General features: G+C 33.8%; 3 protein-coding genes and 1 non-coding gene across 4 annotated transcripts; 2 read left to right on the top strand and 2 right to left on the bottom strand.

Moving 5' to 3' along the window:
- Positions 1 to 346: 346 nt before the first annotated feature.
- LOC120339633 (uroporphyrinogen-III synthase-like) lies at positions 347 to 4,942 on the bottom strand. Its single transcript, XM_039407799.2, has 6 exons — positions 4,808 to 4,942; positions 4,033 to 4,183; positions 3,601 to 3,675; positions 3,091 to 3,177; positions 1,907 to 2,091; positions 347 to 1,240 (listed from the first exon to the last, which is right to left on the bottom strand). The coding sequence occupies exons 1-6, from the start codon at positions 4,940 to 4,942 to the stop codon at positions 1,100 to 1,102; spliced, it is 774 nt and encodes a 257-aa protein (XP_039263733.2). The 3' UTR covers positions 347 to 1,099.
- A 40-nt stretch (positions 4,943 to 4,982) lies between these two features.
- On the bottom strand, positions 4,983 to 5,413 carry LOC120339634 (sex-regulated protein janus-A-like). The gene has a single exon (XM_078116336.1). It carries the CDS (start codon positions 5,343 to 5,345, stop codon positions 4,983 to 4,985), a length of 363 nt encoding a protein of 120 aa, XP_077972462.1. The 5' UTR covers positions 5,346 to 5,413.
- Positions 5,414 to 6,686: 1,273 nt separating this feature from the next.
- LOC120340239 (U1 spliceosomal RNA) lies at positions 6,687 to 6,850 on the top strand. Its single transcript, XR_005569289.2, has one exon. It is a non-coding gene; the product is annotated as a U1 spliceosomal RNA (small nuclear RNA).
- A 5,916-nt stretch (positions 6,851 to 12,766) lies between these two features.
- On the top strand, positions 12,767 to 21,372 carry LOC120340217 (ribonuclease P protein subunit p38-like). The gene is made up of 4 exons (XM_039408512.2): positions 12,767 to 12,877; positions 15,750 to 15,800; positions 19,799 to 19,891; positions 20,886 to 21,372. Exons 1-4 carry the CDS (start codon positions 12,813 to 12,815, stop codon positions 21,370 to 21,372), a joined length of 696 nt encoding a protein of 231 aa, XP_039264446.2. The 5' UTR covers positions 12,767 to 12,812.
- Positions 21,373 to 21,375: the final 3 nt, after the last annotated feature.

The following is a 21,375-nucleotide window of genomic DNA, read 5'->3' on the forward strand; positions in this document are numbered from 1 at the left end:
TTTGGAGACGCATATCAAATTAGGGTTTTTATATTTATCACGGGCGAGAGAAAAACCAATGAGACGGCTTATTCATATATCTGACAAGGGCGTGCGGGTATGGGATTAGTAACCAGTTATTTATTTGTTTTCAGATGCATGGACTTTGAGGGTGGAGAAGCCATAACCGAGCCACAAACCACCCTACGGCGGGGGGAGTCCAGCAATCCTCTCTCACACAAACAAAAAAAAAACAGGATTCGAACCTGCCAAGCCAGACGAGTAATAAGATGCGCTCGCAAGCGATTTCATAAACCTTAGCACAACCTACACACAATCCCCACGAAAACGTTGCTGCACAACTCTATAATAACAATCCGTTTTTATTGTACGGGAAACACCGATAAAACAAAATAGAACGCAAATAGAACCCCCAATGCAAAATAAGTAATCCATGATCGCAATAAACATTTCAGAAATCTTTTGTTCACTATTATCAAGTTTTGCCCAAAGACCTCAGGATTAGAAGAGCCAGAAATCGCATTTTTTTTTGTTATATCAATACACTACAGAGTACGCTTAGAGGTGCTCAAGGATATCAAGCTGCAAGACAACTCTGAACCAATAGTGGATGCATAGACAGGGATCAAACAAAGGTCATGTCAGCATAGTTGGGGCAAATTAACAATCACACCGAACCCAGTTTTAAAACATTTTTATGTCTGATGATATATTCACTCACATATATGGTAATGATTTAGGGAGAACAGCCGTTGTATATTATTAAAGTTATTCACACCTTTTATCCATTGCCGAATTCTTGTGCTATTTTAGTAATGTTTTCGCAAGTTGGGGTGTAAATACAGGTTTTCATCTTCCAAAATCACTATTTTGTTTCAAATTATCTAGTTGAAAAGTAATAACACCAAAATCTGCATCAAAGTCTGTTTACGACCATGCTGGAAATTTTGTGTGAGTGAAGAAAGCATCTGACCATTTTGTCAAATTTCAACTGTTATGTCATCGTGAACTCATTGCTGATTAGTCATTGTCAAAAGAGGAGAAAACAGGGAGTTGATGCTTGGGTGACATCTATGAAGTTAATCCTTTCTCATCAAAGTCATGACTTATTTTCGATACTTGAAATAAATGATTTAATAGACAAATACAAGGAGTCAGGGTTGGGATGTTCGGCAACACAACACGGTTGGATTCCAGCTTGTTTTAATGCTTCTGATGTTGTCTGTCCAATTGCAGCACACTGTGGAATTAAGAATTTATTTTCATATTGCCACAATTATGATTAATGCCAGTGTAATAAAGTTATATTATCAAAGCATTTCATCACAAACAAAATGACCTGGGGATTGCCACATGTTCAAGTCGTATCAAACAAAGATATCTTTGTTGGGACTGAATATCTTCAGCACTAGGTGAGACTAGTGTGGTGGCATAGACCGAACTATCATGGCGTCACCTGGGAAAATCTTGGATTCGAATCCCGTGCCCACCACCTCACCAAGGGTGTAATAAACTAGGTATGCAACACCTAACCAGAAAAGATTTAGATACTTTCAAACTATAGTAGCTCCCTACTAGCAGTGGTGGGTTGTGCAGAGCCTTGTTCAGATCGAAGACATAAATACATCACAAAGTTTTAATGGGATGGGTTATACAAGATTCTTTTCCAATGCCAACTTACTCAGTAATAAAATCACAATTCTCAAGCACCACTAGAATGTGTCAAGACCTTTTTCAAAGAAGTCATTACAGTATTAAATTAGTTGGAATAGGGGAATTTTGAGTAAGAAGGGAAGATAACTGCTCGACTGATAGTAAAAGTGAAGTCACAAATTCAAGTTGAAAAAGGATTAATAAATCCCAGCTTAAAAATTATTTCTGCAAAAGTATCGCTGTCACGACTTACATAAAATCCATTTAAATCTTCACCATAAACTTGTTTGAACTTTGGAAGAGAAAATTGAACTCCAGAAGGACTGAAAAAGATTGCGATAGTAGGATTGATATTTTGAGACTTATGGTTCTTAATTGCTTCAAATATTTTCGGATGTTCGATAGTCTCATAGACTGTTTGGCACGTTAGCTTGATTTCTGAACAAAGAGGAACGTTTAGTAAAAAAAGTTAACAACACAGAACAGAAAATTTAATGGTACTCCCGTAGTGTGTGTACTAGGTTAGGCTTAGGCCATAATTTTATTCCGATTTTCCTTATTTTAGTTCTATAACGAGTTCAGGGACTGTCTGTGTTAGCCAAGTGAATATACACCCATAAGCTTCAGTCCCTTTACACAACTGGATGTAAAGTAGGCGAATAAAATTAGATACACCCATCTTGGTACACACACTTCTGAAGCACCAAGTTAAGAGTTGGAAAAAGATTATCAAGGCTGCACCAATGTAGGTTTGAATTGATACAAGCTTAAATGAAATGTGACAAGTTTGATAATTTATCATTTTTAATCAGAATATACGAAATTCAAATATTTTTGGATGTTCTGTTTGTTTCATATACAGGTTAGCATCTTAATTTAAATCCTGAAAATATCAAATCAAATAGGCGGCATGTTATGAAACAGTATACAGCACAACAGAAATTTATGAATTTGTTGTTCTCAGCTAAAAGAAGCTAATTGAGAAAGTTACAAAGAGGTTATCAAGGCTGTACCAATGTCAGTGGAAATAGGTGCAAGACATAAAATGCTCAACCAGAAGGTGCAATCTTCGATATTTATTTCCCATTATAAAACCATTATTATTTTTAAAATCACTTATTTTTATTTACGACTTGTGCAGAGAAACCTTGATCTATAAAAAAAAATTTAAAATTGGTAACAGACAGTAAATTGATTTTTAAACACATGCTTAATGAATAGACTAAAAAATGCCCAAAGAATTCCAGACAATAAAATTTTGTAGTGTCAAACCAATGGTTAAAGATATTCGAACTTAAAAAGCTTTCATAATTTAACTGTATTTGGTTCTAGAGTGTCAAGTTGTTCCACAATCTTTGAGTTAAAAAATTCTTCTTTGCACACATGAATTAGTTACACCTTAAAGCTTAAAACAACAAAGTGTTTATAATGCTATACCTGCTTCTTTCAGCATATTTGGTAAAGTCTCCCGTTTCAATTGCCCACATGGGAAGAGAAAACCTTTAGAAGAGATTGAAGAATTTTCTAAAATGCAGAAAACATATTGTTCAAAGATACCCGTTTAAATTTTGCATGCACTAATTCTGGGTAGAAATTTCAATTTGTATTCGCTTTAGTATTACTAATATTCTTTCATTTTTTTAATTGTATAATACTCATTCATGAACATATGATAAACAACCGTACTTAAACTGTTCCTAAACAGCAGTGCGACTTGCATATAACAATAGCTAAGGATTTATTAAAGATTGAATAAATATAGTAGTTTTTATGCATGATGAAAGAGAAATTTAACAAAAAAGGTTGGTTGAATTTACCCAATTTCCAATGGATCTCTATATTCACCAATAAATATGGAGAGTATTACTCAGACTATAAAGTTGAATTTACCTAAACTTGCAAATTCAGTTAATCTGAGTGTTACCCATCATAAGCAAAATAACAGACCTGCAATAATTAGCTTCGCCAACTCCTCTGCATTTCCACATCCTGATCCAGAACATTTGAAACCAATCTCAGAAGCTAAATATAAAATAAACATCAACACAGTTTGTCACTTAAACATAATTGAATGATTTGAACTCAAAATATATTTATGGCAAGAGAACCCATCATTAATATTGAATAAACGAATAAGATGATGAACACTGAAACTACTCATACTAATATTAATTTCAAGACTCTTCTTCAAGTGTCAGTTCACAGTTTAATTCCAAACCAATTTATATATCATAGATGTTATATACCGAATTACGGTATACAAAATACAGTAACAAGAAGAGAAATGATTTCACAAAAGGTTACTTTAACACACCAAATTTGTAAGTAACCTCTGAAATGGACAATCACTTGCAATTAAACAAAAATTTTGAATCATACCCAATTTATCTGTTGCCTTGCCAACAACGTAACAATTTTTTTGCAACGATACTTTGGTGATTGATGATGCTATTTTTTCTAGTGCTGTTCTCGTGGCTTTCACAGCATTTCCACTTGTGAATATAATACCATCATATGTGTCTTGAGACAACTGAAAAATAATTGAAGACGAGAAATGTTAGAATTTGCTATTATGAAAGAAGGGAACACGAACTCAAACATTCTAAAAGTATTGACTGATATTTTAGGATGGAGGACTTCAAAGAGGTAACTTTCAGAGTCACTATCACAATTTGATGAAAAATATAGACTGTTTTTAATAAACCAGGGTTTCCTAAACTTTTTGAGCTGCGGATTCCTGTTAGTAAATCTTATTTTTGACAGACCCCCACGTCGTATCAATTTCTGTGCCTAACGGACGAGGAAAATTAACCTTTGACAAAATAAAACTCATGAAACAATACATACTAATGTTGAATACTGGCAGGCTAACGGCAATTTGATAAAATCATGATTTATTTGTAATGTTTTGAACTCTTTTCATATCGTTGTGGGCCCCCCGTGGGGAACACTGCACCTAATTGGGGCTTTGAATTAAATTTACTGGTACTCAATAATATCTTTCAGATAAATTCACAATTTAACCCAAGAAGTTTTGTAGAAATTATGCAGATATTCAATACTGCCAAGGCGTCTGAAGACTTCTGTGTTTGAATTTAAATAATGCTGCTATAACTACCATAAGCAGAATTCGTTGAAATAAACAATAAATTACCAGTTTTTCAAAGTGATCCAAGTTGACAAAATTGATTGACAGAACGGGTATGAATATGACGTTCCCAAACTCTTTTAATGCAATATGGTATGGGTCTGACGTTTGTTTCCGTTCTTTAAGCAAAATTATATTCATGATTCACACAGCATGCAACAGTTAAACTTTTAAATAGTTTTTAATATCCTTTATCAGATATTTTAATTTTATAGTCTGGGTATTTCTTTTGCAAAATTGTCTTTGTCAAACTATGATCTGCTTTTCCATATCCCATTGAATATCCATAAACTTTTAGAATTTTTTCATTCGGTTCGTGTAAAATCCTTCCCCCAGCTATAGGTAAAGCATCAAGACCAAGAGCGTCAATTCCAGGTCCTACTTCCTCAAAAATATCTGAGTGATATTCAGCGTTACAATTACCACGAATTATAATTTTGTTGTCATCACCTTCAGTATGTACTCTAATCTGGATATACTTGAATGTACCGGAACTATCTATTTCGACATCAGGCACAGCATCTAGCTTGGCTTTTAGTGACATCAAATTCACCTGATTTAATTTAATAGTGTAAAAAATAAAATTCAATCAAACTGTTGTAACATTGATAAAAATACAGTATGTTATACCACCGGCACAATCTTGATATTACACAATTTCTCATTACAAAAGTCAGCTCTAGGTCTAGCCAGACATCCTACTAACTATGACTGACAATTGTATATGGGCTAAGCAATTAAAATCCAAAATAGCACTTGAAATTGAAAATATTTATTCTTACCAAGCATGGATAAAAATAATATGTTTGTATATAAGTATCACTGTATCTGAAGGTAAGACCTAATGGATAAGATCTTTCATAATTTTTCCTGGTACTAATCAATCAATATACAGGGTGTCTCAAAATAAATGAAACCCACAAAATTGGTAATCAAATTAATGGGTTTCATTTATTTTGGGACATCCTGTATTTGAACATTAGCACTACTTGATGTTAGTCTCTACATTATCTGCTAAATAATTTGCTCAATCAAGTACACTGCTCCAATACCAATTAAAACTTTGCAAATTGTGGTCAATTGGTTAGTCTGGCATAAAATGATACGTTATGCCTATGTTTTCTCACTTCAATTTGATCATTCACATTCCCTACACCCTGTGACTCTGATAGTTCAGAATGTGTATCTTTTGACTTATTTTTTTATAATTTGTGTTAAAACAATAATATTCATCATAGTCTTTTGAATGTCACCATCCAATATAATTCCCATCACCATCGTATATTCCATCACTTCATTCAGATACATATTATGCAGTTGGTTGAGATTATTATTATTTTTTTTTCTTTTGGCTTGTTGCTAGTTAAACCATAGAGGGGAAATGGAACTATTTTTTTTTATGGTTTAAACAAAACTATTTTATTTCATTCAATACAAATACAGTACACACGTTTTTCAAAGTTAGCTTCTGCGCAGGCGGTGTCTCACGAACTCTTCCGAACTCGCGGATGTAGCAAATAAAATCATTAAACACAGAATATTTGTGTATTTTTGGCGTTTGATTGCACGTCCAATGTGAGATTATTTTGGTAAGTTTGGACGGCGGTTCTGCTTTACAAAATTCACCAATAGAACTATCTATTTACGAGCGCATAAACACTTACAGTATTACACTATTTATCAACAACAGAACGCCGAGACAAGCTAGCCTGAATAAAAGCGTGGCTGGTGAGAGAACAGCCGTGAGAATAAACGAGAGAGTCCCGGAAGTGAGATAAAAGAAGAGAATTACATTTCGCGCGCGTTGATTGGTTTCCCGCGTTTCGCACCACAACAGTTAGCATAAACGCTTGCCCTAGGACTTACAAAATTCGCTGCAGAACTCATACTTACCTGACGAGGCAGTCAACCGTGATCATGCAGGCGGTTCTGCCTAGGCGAGGCTTGGCCATTGCACTTGGGCCGGGTTGACCCTAGCGATTATCCCAAATGTGGATAACTCGGTCGTGTAATTTCTGTTAGTGGGGACTGCGTTCGCGCTATCCCCTTCCAATCTAAATAATAAAATACTGTACGCTTATTCATAGTTATATAAACGCTGTGACTTTTTTTAAGTGACTTGCTCAAAGATAAACAAGGGTGCAATGAAACGCCACATTCCCGGCCGCTTTGAAAATAGAGCTAATACCGAGTAAATGATTGAGATTATATTAAAGTAGGCTTCCAAGCATGAAGTAAAAGTTGCACTCTGCCCAAACCCTTGGCCCCTTACAAAATGTCAACATATTTCTTGAGATCTGGTACACCCATCCTACAGAGAACTTAATGTCTAGTTACATATCTACATTTGTTTATGTCTACGCAATAGTTCATTATTTGGGTAATGTGAACGCTGCTCTGGGATTCCACCATACAGTTCTAAAGAGCAAGGTAGTAATATTTTTTTCAATTTCAATGATTGCGAAAAACATGTTGTAGGCATTCGGACAAGAATAGTGACAGCTTTGCTGTGCAAGCGATTGCGATACTCTGAAAGTTCTAGTAGTGCAGCCCAAGATTCGCTGTAGTTTTATATGTTTTGAACTCTGCCTTTCGTGCCGAATCTGATCGTTATTCAAATAGTTCACCAGTTAGGTGGGGCAAGAGCAACCAATTCACTCGTGAATGGTTAAACGACCCATATTAGAGAACCAAGATTCTGATATTCAACATCCGGAAAATGGGCTCCGAAGTTTAGCATCAACACATCAAGTTGGTCATGTACATTTTCATCCCGGTTTCCATTTTGGGTTTCTATTATTCCATTCACAAGTACTAATGAGATAGTCCAGACCAGTGGTTGCCAAACTTCTTTGTATCGTTACCCTTGAATCGAATTACCAAATAACGCAATTACCCCTTTCACAGAAATACAGTAGTCATATTGATATTGTTATCAATTTTCCTTTGAGTAAACATGGCGATAATACTAACACGTATGGTCGTATGGCATCTCCCGATCCGACTTGAAGATGGTAAACTTGCACTAGCTTATCGTTTTAGTCTACAATCTCTACGGCGAAGTCATGTTATTATTGTTATGAAAGGGATCATAAAATGAATTGCTGAAACAGACAACGTCTGGATTTCACCAAGAATTGGCGGGGGAAATTCTCCTAGTTTGTGAACCACTGGTCCGGATATTCAAAATCGGAAAAATCTCAATTTATTACATTATTCTGCCACAACTACAATTTCATTTTACGAAGCCGGACACGGACCCCACAAGCCACAACATTCGGTACGGTACACCCCTGGTACATCCTATCAATGTGGTGCACGCTTCCATCTTTTTGATACACAGCGGGGTTTACTATACACACGGTTGACGAGCACTGCTCTAGAATGGAGACTGTCTACCAGAGCCAAAACAGCAACAGGGTTTGGTTTGCAATGAAGCAGCAGTAACTAATAAAAATTCGGTTCCACTTCGATATGCGTTTTATCTCAGAATCATAAGCCTAACCCGCTGTCATCGTTGAGTAGAAACTGTGATCGCATACCAAAGTGGCATTACTGTAAAAAAAATATATCACGACTTTTGTCTCCATCTTCGTCTAAAAAAACTAAATATTAAAATCCTGTGGTTAAACAACCTAAATGAACTTTTCATAGAATATATATTTTTCAAGTCTTCTCGATGAGATTGCTTCTCATTTATGGTTTCTTTCCTACGAAATGAAAAGTTCGTCGCGATTTGACATCTAGAAAAGCGGTTGTTCTATTTAGTACCTTTTCTGTTGTGAATTTGATTCTGCAGAACTGAGTTCAATTTTGTTTGAAATGATCTTGTGACGGGACGATTTTGCATATTCTTCGGCAATATGTTAATGTTGTTATTAATAATGTTTATCGTATCATCAACAACAAATTCCCTAGATTTTGGGGCTTTTTTGTGGAATATAGAGGCATAGCAGTAATTTCTCGGGATAGGCCGAGACTCGGATCAGCACTCACAGGCGGGTCGAATCGACGCGTATTTTGGACTCGATTCGATTTCAAGACCTTGACATTTTTACCGAGTTTTGAATTCATTTCGTTTTTACCAATTGATGCCTACGGTTAGTATTTTTACTTCCATAATGCAGATTTCTACAGCATCAAGTACATGCATCTGGAACAAGTAACTAGCTAACTAATCTTATACCCAACATGAGCTGGTAACCAAACAAGAGGCGTGGTTCGCCATATAATTAAGCTATCTAATGGGTTTTATTTTCTCCGTGATAAATATGTAAAAACCTATCCAATTTTGACTTTCATTATCACCATTGTGGACAGGCATTCGAAGTTACCCGTTTTTCCGGTAATAATTATGACGTAATATTTTAGTGAAACCATGAATGAAATTTTATTGCGTAAAATTATTTCACCACTCGCAGCGCCATTAAGCAAGAAACTAATCGTGGGAGAATTGGAATTTTTGGGTCAGCGAGGCCATTTCCCCGATATTTCACTAGTTTTGGGCTATTTTGTTTAGGTTAGTCCAGGTTATTGTAATCTCAAAATAGTGACGGGGAAGTGGATAATTGCTTGTTCAAACTACGCGTTAAAAGTAATTTTCCACTTACGACCTTGTGCCACATTTTGGGGTTTTTAGTATCTTTTCCTGGTCGTACTGTTTTGCTGGAATGTAAATAAATTAGATTCATCGTAGTACCGTAGTATTTTTTTTTTTAAATATTCCAGTTCAGAGGTAGGCCGGTCAGAGGACTTATTGATGAACCAAGAATCTTGTTATGTGTCCAGGGCATGTGGGAATAGGCTGGTTTATTCAAAAATCTAGTGTGCCGGTACCCTACCGGTTCGCCATTGTGGACAGTTGGACCTGCATGAATATAAAATGCCAACCTGACCACTGACCAGCATTTACAATATATTCTTAGAATTCATTCACACATGATTTAATTCTGGGATCCCATGCAAATTTTAATGTAGTCTATACTTGTATTCGAATGATTTAAAATAACTCTAATTCACTTATGACTTATAAGGTTATAAATGTTATTTTTCTTGATCGTAAACACCTAATTCTGTAATTGCTGAATTGTGATAGAATTGACAACTTAGTTTTTTATTTTCAATTTTCTTGTAGACAATGTTGTCGACTTCTTGATGATATTGACTTCTCTTTTATGGCCTTTTTTATACAAAATAAACAGCTGGAATTGCTAGTTAATTTCTCATCTTATTTTTTTTTGCAACTAATTCTAGAACGGCTAATTAGTTTCTCTTCATTGTAAATGAATGTGGTAATTTTTAAGAGAACTGACTTATACAGTACGGCACACTATACAAATCGGGTGACATTGTCCCGTTTCAGAGAAACCCATTTCACAGATGATCAGACACTCCTCCTTTGGAAGACGTCTGGACATTGTTGTCCCGGGTAATTGGGATTGGGACATTGTTGTATGGGTAATAATACAGTATAATAGGGTTGCGCAAAATACTACAAAAAAGCGCTGGGAAAAAAAAATCCGATTTAGCGAAGGAAAAAATATTTTACCGTAGCATTCGAGAGTTTTTATCAAAAAACGGCAATTTTGGTCATGGGACAGCCGCGATTAATTCAGATTATTATTGAGATGAGCATGAAGCGATATTAGGCATCTGACGTGGTCCCAGACGCCCCTCGTTTGTGAGACACAGAGTGTTTGTTCTATTGAGCCAAATGGAGGGAAATTCTTGGAATTTGGATAGTGTACAACTTAAAGAATTTTTTCTAATTTTTTCAACTTAAAGAATTTTTTCTAATCATTGAAATGCGACTTGACAAATCTCACGAAAAAATTATCATTATTATTTTTGAAAATGTCATTAAAGATTGATAACAATTTTTTAGATATTTTTAGCTTTATTTTGTTTTTCACCAAGTTTAAAACTGTTATAAAAATCAAATTTTATATCAAAGCTTATGTGTAGAAAAATTTATCGAGGGATGATCAAGTTCTTATTAGGTATTTATGCGTCCTTCATTTTCAAAGGTTATTTTCAGATTTTTTACCCCGTAATAAAAATCGCAGTTCTTAAATTATGAATTGTAATAAACTTCAAGATAAGCTTGATTAAAAATACTTGATATGTAAATCGCAATACTTCTAGAGCTACAAGTTCAATCTTTAATAAGTTCAAAAGAATAGTTTTGACATAGAAAAAAGATCTTATTCTTGCCTGATACTACATCTGATCACCAATCATTTTTTTTTCAAATAATTTTAAACATAAGCTGTAACCAGCCATTGATATCTGTTATAGTATTTCAATCTTCTGTCAAAACAAAAATTGTCGCCAATTCCTTCTCTAAAACTTATTTTTTATCTACCTCAAACACGTCTTGGATGACCAAAATCAATAATCAAAATAATCAAGGTATTTTTACTCATATAAAATTTGAACTATTTACTCGATCCCAGTAAGGAAACACTCGATGCGAAAATTTTCATGTTTTAAATGCTTTCATCAGATTACACTTTTTTCAAACATGGCTGGTGAGATGTTTGGTACGCTTTAAAATATAAAGCTGTCTACCAAAAATAACTATTTTTTGACTAATTTATATGGGTTGGAGCCATAAAAGAATAAATGATTGGGGTTTTGTTTTATACGAAATTCAAAAAAAAAGAGTTTTGTCATCAGTTGTATTTGCTAAACCTCTTCAGAGTTTTCAAACCTTCGGTATTATAGAGCCCATGAAGAGGTTAGACTATTATTTTTGGAGCCCCACAATAAATTTTAAAAAGATAAAAACACATTTTAATTGTCCTGAGTAAACTGAAATCACTTTAGTCAATGGCTCGGATGTATTTTCTGCTTTATATTGAAATAATATTATTTTAAAAAGTAAATGAATAGTTCGCGGAGCCCCTAGATTTCTTTTACTGAGCCCTGGTGCTCTATGGCAGGGCTATTCAACTGGCGGTCCGAATCCGGACCTTTCGAGTATTGGATTTGGACCGCACCTAATTATTTATTTTGGATCATTAGCCCCACTTTTTGAATTTCCTATTATAAAATGACCTTCATAGTTTTGAATATATACGAAAAGAACTATAACACCATAATAAACAATTTTAATTTGCTACTAATCATTAGTTGGTCGAGGAAGTGCTCGTTTAAGGATGCCGAAATATCATTTCTGGAAAGACCGGACCCAAATAATTTTGAAGTTTTGTTTGCGGACCTTCGATAAAAATAGTTGAGTAGCGCTGCTCTATGGAGCACTTTGAGAACCAATGTACTAGTATATAAACTTAGTATCAAAGTAGACAAACCTTGCTCAAGGAGTTCAGGGTCAATTAGTTGGCAGATTAATCATGAGATCCAAGTATTATAATTTTCAAGTTTGATGAGTTTTTTTTCTCATTTACTCAGCTTAACCCTATTTCAAATGTAACCTGCATGTTACCTATTATGTAAAGTTTTAAGAACAGAATGGGATTCGAGACGTGATTTCCTATCCGTTGTTGAAAGTTACAAATTGTGTAAATCAGTGCTATGGAGTCAGAGTCGTTTGTAATCATGCCAGAGTCAAAAGTTTGAATTCTTTGGAATGAGACTTTCAATAGTGCTAATCAAAGTTAGAATTTATGATATAGACTCAAAAGGGCATCAAGTTTTTCAGCATTTTCAAAACAACAGACAATTAAAGAAAGTTTGTATGTGCAGAAACTTTTGGTATCTAAATTTGTTTTCTTGATTTTGGAGCTGAGGTCGAAATTATTTTCAACCAGAGTCAGATTAGAATTTTATCCAGAGCTGAGCTGGAATAGTTTATTAGCCAGGAGTTGGAAGTCTGATTCATGTTTTTTTTTTTATCAGACTCCAGCTCGAGTATTATCATTTTATTTCCCCATGAATATAAATCAATTCAATTACTCCTATTGAGCTTGTTCTAACCTTTAATTTTACTTTTGAATCATACAGATATGCGCTAGGAGTAATATCATGGAGAGATATTTAATGCAACACAATGCCCCCTAAACCTCAGAAACAAATCTTGAAAAATTGTCTTCAAGAGCCGTACGATTTAAGTTGGTGAGTTTGCATTTAAATTGGTTTGTAGAGGTTCTATCTTGGTATATGCTTTTCACTCTAGGCTGTGGTTTCAGTGTGTTTCACTGTTGTATTTGACTGGGATGCCTGCATGGTATTGCCCTCTAGTTTATAAACCATTTGTGCATTCCTTGTGTGGTGTTCAGCAGTTTTTTCTCTGGTTGGAGAAGGGCTGGGGAGCCCTGGGCTTTACCACCTTACCAGAAACTTTAGTGGCCTCAGCTTCGAACCAGCTAATTATTTTTTCACTACTTCATGTACAAATACATAAAGTCTATCTTTATTTAGCTTATAATATCATTCAGTATCTTATTTTTTAAATGACTTAAAAGTTTCAAGTTAAATTTGTGAAAATATAAGTTTTAAGATTAATATCCAAATTTGAAACTCCAATAATTATGGTTTTCAATCCCACTGCCACAAAACTGTATTTGGTTTTATGGCAGCAGTCATATCGAAAACACCATTCGATACTGATCTGAGGCTGGAACTTCTCTCCAAGTTAAAGAAAATGAAGCTCTGGTACCAGAACCACAGTTTTATTGTACTGTGGCTGTAGAGCCAGCTATTCAGATTTCAAACCAGTTTCGGTTAGGAATGAACAAAATAAGATTCAAACTAATGAAATTAAATTGGTACTCTCGTAGTGTCTTTACCAGGTTTGAGTTAGGCCATGATTTTACTCCAATTTTATTTATTTTAGTTCTATTGCGAGTTAGGGGACTGTTAGCCAAGTAAATATCCCCCTGCCCATAGGTTTCAGTCCCTTTACACAACTTGATGTAAAGTAGGCGAAAAAAATTAGTTCCTCCATTGCTCTATATTGGTACACACACTTCATCATTAAATTTGTATTTATGTATGATATTAAATATACAGTCTATGTGAAAGATATGTAGATACAATACGGTATTTCCTTGTTGAAATTTGTATCATTATTTATGTCTATCAATGAGTTGTTTCAATATGATTCATAGTTTGTTTTATTCTTTTGCACCATGAAACGTAGTCACTATTGTAATTATTGTGTGTTTGATATGAGTGGCATGGACTCACTGCATTTGTATTGCACTATTTTTATTCGTTCGCCGAAAAAGCCCGTTTACTGAATTTATGACATCGTTTTATGACATTGTTTTCAATTTGATAGCAGTAAGCCCTTATTCAAATTTGGTTTTCCTAGATATTTTTCATAGTAGGCTACTATAAATTTTGAAGTAAATTTAATTTCTTATGTTTGATAACTTTACTATTAAAGATTTGATGTGGTCTTGCACATTTTTTAAAAATAATTAACTTGATAAAGTTCTTGGTTACATTTAAACATATCAAACTCATGCATAATGTTACAAAATTGTTTTTAATAGTTAACATAAATTAGAATTTTCTTACCGTAACTCTTTATTGTACATTTTACTTATAAACCCTTATAAAAACAATTTTTATAAGACTATAAGTTATAACGAATGTGTGTGGTGTCACATTTTACTGTAATGAACATTATTATACTCATTTGCCAATCTTAAAGTAACTCAACAAAAATTCAAATTTTATGAGTCAAAATAGAAATGCTAGAATTGAAGTAATTATGTAGATAAGGTTCTGAACACTTCAGTTTCCAAAGTGACAGAGGAAACAATGGCACTCCCTTCACTGTCATGTTCATTAGACTTAACAAAACAATATTCGTTACAATAAATCACGCCTAAGGGTGTTGAATATAATCTATAAAAAAAGTACGACATTAAATTCAAATTTTGTTTTTTTTATCAATTGCAGAACTGAAATATTAATTTTATGTTGATTGTACTTCATAAAATTCAACTTTTTCGCCATACAGAACTTGAAAAATAGTTACAGTAATCATTAATTTTTGAATTTCCAAAGTCTGTATTGTTACCTGTTTTAGTTAAAGGTTTGACACCCTTGCTTTGAGTAAACATAAAAAATCAAGGATTGATACAAACAAAAGTCTATTTTGAAATTAAGAAAAGAATTATTAGATGATCTATTCATAGGTTTAAATAAGGAAATGTTTTTGATGAGATAATTTCAATGATTAGAAATTCAGACATTCACAATTCTGTCATTCCTCATCAAATAAAGGCAATGATAATTGATCAATCACATTCTGTGGCATTTTCAGGGAACATAGGCTGAAAGTATATGACATCATATGCCAGTCAGGATTTTATTAATGGGGGGGTTACTCTAGAATTAAAACAGTGCGCCAAAAGTAGAACGTGAAACGTCATAGGACGTTGGACAAACTTGAAATTGCTTGTATTTTACAGAGAAACGCCATTAAATATATTTCAGTGTTGTGTGCACCTGAACTGCCTTGCCAGCCATTGTTCGGGGAATACTTTGCCAATTTCAAACATGCACTCATTTTCGACTGTTATCCCATATTCGGCGGTAACTAAGTTTGCAAACAGGGGGTTACGAATGTTTTCATTTGGGTTTATTTGGAACAGGTATGAAACAGCGAAGCTGTGATGTTCTCAACCACATTGGATAGCTGTTTTTTTTTTTTTAAAAGTTAGCAATTTGGAGTGTTTCTGAATTAAGGTCCTAGTCGTATGTATTATTCGTAAATACATTGGGCAATGGCAGAAAATCCTGACTCCATTTTTGTTTCATTAGACTGAATAAAATTTCATCTGTAATTTTATTTTGAATTTTTATCTGATTTCTTGTGTAAAATTCAATGACCTTATAATGTACCTAATAAAAGCATTTTTATATTTTCATGAATGTACTTTTTAATTATGAAACAATCAATTGAATACTTACTTTGGAAAACTGCCCAATTCATGTTTTTTTTAAGTTTTGTTTTTTATTAATTCAACAGGCCACAACTGGAAAAAGGCGTCAATTCATTTGTTCTTTCAGAGTTAAAAAGGTGAGAGATTTCATACTTTTTATATTTTCTAGTATGGTTCATGTATCCAAAACTTAATTAAGAATGGTTCTCAACCTTTTCTGATACACTACTCCCTTTGCCTCTTTTGGATCTCCTTCTTCCCCCTTTTAACTATACTTGAAAACTCTGATTTTGTTCATTGTTATGGAAGGATGTTTAGCTAGTGTTATGCACAACTCCCACCCTGGCTCTTGTGCAATTTGAATAGTTTATTTATATTATAGGTATTACAATAATATCAAATGGCCTAATGAAGCAAAATAACTAAAACAAAATGGAATACAAAGTAAACTTACTGTTTTTTATTCTCTAAAACAACAAAATTCCTTCCCAATTGTGAAACGCTGACTTGGAAGATTTGTAGAAGCCAGTTGTGCTTCTACAAATTTCAAGATTTCGATAAAGTTTGCAAAAGGTTACCAATGGTTATTATTTGTGGCATAGATGTCAGTGAATAGTCGGTATTTAGTTAGTACAAGACTCCCAAGAAGTTTCAGTCATCACTGACAAGAAAATTATAATTATTTATGGATATGGCGACCAGCAGCTAATCCAATGGAATAACGAAAAACTGTTTAAGAGAGAACAAGAGCAGAAAGTTCAGACAGATAAAGCAATTAATGATATTCTCATTAAACCAAGCTTAGTTACTCACGTTTTAATTATGGCAAGGTTCTTACAAGTGAAGTTTGCTCCAAATCAGGGTTTCCCTATCTTTATGTACTTTGATACCCTATGCACAATTTGTAGAATCGCTTGTGTATCGAACCCCCCGATTGGCTTTTGTACTATGATTGGACGAAATAGATCATTTGAATTTGCGATCGTAGACATGGTGGTTACTGTAGTTGTAGTGAGTGAAAATTTGACTTTGAAAGGAGTTCTTGAACTCAGGTCTTCAAATTATTTTACATCCAGTACTGAGAAGGTATTTTCAGGCAGATTAGAAGCTATGAAATAAATATATACTCAATTTAATGTATCTCTTGTCGCAGTCGAAATGTTCCTCTGGGGTTACATGTACCCCAGTTTGGGAACCTCTGCCATAAATGTTTCTTTACACCGGAAATTGCACTTGAATATCTGTGATTGAAACTCTTAAGTTTTTATTTTGAAAGCAAAAATTGACAACTCATCATTGAGATTAGTGGAAACTCGAGCTATCAATCTATTTATGATAATACAAACACTCTTACAACTAACACAAATCTTGCATTGTTTTTGATAAGTTTGTGGAAAATTTCAGTTTAGCTCAGAAAATCGAAATTATATTTTGATTCTTAATGAAGAATGTTTGTTTGGTTTGTTGTATTCAATTTTTTGAGAGTTTCTTCTTGTTTAGGATCTAATAAAGCTCACTTACATGGTAAAAGGTTTTAGATGGATACAATTTATATTCTGGTTTTCCATTTTGCATATGGTTGGGCTATTGATGGACTGGCCAAGTTTTGTACCTTAGATATCTAACCTGAAGCATCAGAATAGTGAAAAATGCTGGAAGACCATGTCAATTGCTTACAAAAATGAAGCAGAAATGAACTTTTGAAAATGAATGCAAGGGTATACTATAGAAATATTAAAACATTATCAAAACTATATACCAGTATTCAATCAACTTTTCAAAGGCTTGGTACCAAATTGCAAATTGTCTCTTATATGGCTTCTGTTGCATAAATATAAACCAAAACCAAGTTTTTGTGATTTATACAAATACTATAACTTGGAAATTATACAAAATTTATTTCCTCGAAATGTTACAAAGTGGCATTCTGTTAAACTATCTCATCATCCAGTATATTCTAAACAAATGCTTATTTTAGTTTTTTTAAAGCGAGTTCATTGTTAGCATTTCTATTTTCTCCATTTTTATCTGGACAGAAATCTCAATTACGGAATATAATTGAATAAAACCCTTTTCTCCTATGTTCAATCACAGCCTATAGTCGTCTCCTTTAAATGTGAACGCAGGAGCAAGAACTATTGTGATTGATCAATTGCTTGTATTATTTTTATTTTACTGCGATGTTATATTTTTATATATAAAGACGATTGTCTTTTAGTAAGAATCGAAACGATTTCGATTTAATAAAATTCTAAAAAAATATTAACATAAAAAATTGAAATCAGTTTTGAATATAAACATCAAAATATTGAATTCAAGTTTGTTAGCTTCTGTCACTTGCATTGATATTCAGAAATCAGCTCTCCCGATGTGTGTGTACCATTAGGGAGGTAACTAATTTTGATTGCCTACTTTAAATAAAGTTGTGTAAAGGTACTGAAATATATGGTATATCCAGTGGTGGGATTCAAATTTGTTGTCAGCCGGTTCTGTTACAAAAAGTCATATTTTTTCAGCAAATAAACCAGTAATGCTAATTGCTAACCGGTTTGCCGATCTCATAAAATTCTGTGAGACGGTTCTATAGAACCGGTGTGAACCAGCTGAATTCCACCAGTGGGCACAGACAGTCTCCAAACTCGTGATAGAACTAAAATAAGAAAAATCAGAATAAAATTATGTCCCAATCCTGGTACACACACTACGGAAGTACCCAGAAATCTATGTTGGATTATGTTATTGTCTATGTTGGATTGATAAATGTCTGATAAACCAGATTCTGGAACATAAAGCAAAATCATTAGTTACAGCTATTTAAAAAAATGTGATGCTATGATTTTAAACACTGGATAATGATTAGAATTGAACAAAGCTGCTGCACAACGAACCATTGATATATCAGAGTTGGCATTTCTACTTGACAAAAATCCAATATTCAGGATTCAAAAATATAAGAATTGCACAAAAGATAGTTCCTGATAAAATCTTCGTTGTTCAATGTAACATCTCGCACATTAGCCACACCGCAAACTCAATGAAGAGCCGCAGATTTGAGACTGTTTCCGGGAAAAACACTTGTTTCTGCTATTTATATAAGATTGAGAGAAAAGGTAGCAAATGTTCACCTGTTTAATATTTTTTCATTGATTTATGTTTATGTTCAACATTGACTTAATTTCGGTATAAATTATTTTCCATATTTCAAGAAGTTTTAGTTTGCTTGCAGTAATACAAAATTAGTCCTGAAAAATATGTGATAGACCAGGCTAAAATTAACTGTCAGTATTTCAAATAGTAGGCAGTTGAATAAATCTAATTAAGATGATAGTTATAAGTATGTGAGCAAGTTCACAAGAGTAATTTATTAATCTGTAAAAACAATCTCAAAATAATCATCAGAAATTGAAATGGTTGTTAAGTATGAGAAGAATTGTTCTGGGATCAAAGTTCGGACAAACATTTATTTGAGATTAGCGGTTCTCAAACAGTGGGGCGTGTTCCACAAGAGGGACATAGACAATTTTTTTAGGGGGTGAGAAGCTAATTGAAATTAGAAATATTTGTTAGATTTGATCTTGCTCACCTTATTCTGGATATTTATATTTCTTTATTTTGGATATATAGCCTACGTTCCATCCACCGTGTTTTCATCGTGTTATTTCAATAAAACATTACTTCACTATCTAAATTTGTAGCTTATTATTAGCTAGTTATATTTTAAGGTGGGTTGCGAGACATGACAAATTCTAAAGAGGTGCCGTGACTTGAAACGATTGAGAAACACTGTTTTAAATGGTGTCTCTATATTATTCAATTGGAATCCTTTCGGCAACGATGCTGAGTTTATTATAATATTTAGTGTCCAACTTAACTAAACCATCTTGACTAATTTTAAATTTCTGCGTTCCAAAAGTGTATGTAACAATATGGAGGTAACTAATTTTGTTCGCCTACTTTACATCAAGTTGTGTAAATGGACAGAAAACCCGTGGGCAGGGAGTATATTCACTTGGCTAACACAGACAGTCACCGAACTGGTAATAAGGAAAATCGGAGTAAAATTATGGCCTTACCCTAGCTAACTTGGTACACATACTACGGAAGTACCAAAATTTCATATGTTTCTACCCTTCAGATTCATCCAGAAGCATCCTGAGCTAAAGAAAGTGAGATCAGCAGGAAAGCGAAAACAATCTCAAGAGAAGTTGGAAGATAAAGACTCGCTAAGGTATTTTTAAGCTATTGTACCAAATGTACTCGGGGTTGAAGACAGTTTTGATTCTGACTTGAGTCTGGTGGTTAGGGTTAGGCCATAATTTTATTCAGATTTTCCTTATTTACCGGTAGTTATATTATTACGAGTTCGATGGCTGTCAGTGTTAGCCAAGTGAATATACCCCCTGCTCATAGGTTTAAGTTCCTTTTATACAACTTGATGTAAAGTAGGCAAACAAAATTACCTTCATATTGGTACACACACCTTTGGACTCCCGAATCTAAGTTGATGAAAATTCAGACTCTAGTCGAGTCGAAACTTTTGAGAAAAATAAATAAATGAAATCGAAAACTTTGGTGTATGCAAGCCTTCCTTAGTAGACTGAAGAAGTTCATTTTTTTTCAGTTTCTACTGAAAATTTAGACTCCTGATCCTGAATATTGCGATTAAGAGTCTGATATTCTGACTTTGCCAAAGTAAATATGTTACCACTTACCGTAATACAGTGACTTCACAAAGCCTGACTTCAACTTTAAATCCCCAAACTCAAATCCGTTAGTATCCTTGAAAACTACTCGACAGTGATTTTGATTTTAAATAATTCATAATAACTACAAATTATGATTTCATAGTTAAATGGATATTTTGCTAAAATATTCTCAAAAACAGCATTAATACAGCATGGCTATCCAAACTCTATCGATTTATGCTATAAATGAATACGACCCCAATAGCTTGGTGGATAATTTTCATTGCAATAATATGTAGGGTTATCAAGTATTGTTCAATGGTAGAGGATGTAAGTGCCCACTTGTACCCAGTAATGTCTGAAACGAATTAAAATGTCAGTTGCACACTTTCTTTTATTTGTTGTTTATATAAAGTTCAAGTCTCTGGCATTTGAAATGACAACCTCAACCCTCAAGTCTTGATGTCAACCGTTCCTCTATAAAACCCAATCCATTGATAACGAATCACTGTTTCAATTCATACATTATATTTTTAGGAATCATATTTTTACTGGAATCAACATCATCACAAAGAAACTTGAGAGGGGAAGTCTTGATCTTGTTCTTGTTTGTAAATCCGCGAAACCTACTCTACTCACTCAACATCTCATCCCTCTCTCCGTTACCAGATCTTCTCCCGCTGCTTGTATATCTGGTTTGAGTTCGGCATTGGGCAGTGAATTAAATCTGAAATCTGTACTCGCTTTTGGAATATTTTTACCTGAAAACGACACTGAATTAAGAGCTGTTGTTGATAGCATAACCCCCAAATTACCTAAAATTGATATACCTTGGCTAAGAGGGTTGGAAAACGAGAATCAAACTGTGGATTTTTCTGAGAATGGAAACAGAATTTCCAAACCAGATTTAGAAGAGAAAAATTCTGTCGATACCGAAAAATTCACTCTGCTACCAACAAAAATCTGTATCAATCAAAGTATTGCTAACAAAAAACCGAAAAAGGATAAAAACAATAAAAACTAATAA

The sequence above is a fragment of the Styela clava genome, chromosome 9, assembly GCF_964204865.1.
Source record: "Styela clava chromosome 9, kaStyClav1.hap1.2, whole genome shotgun sequence".
Taxonomy (NCBI): domain Eukaryota; kingdom Metazoa; phylum Chordata; class Ascidiacea; order Stolidobranchia; family Styelidae; genus Styela; species Styela clava.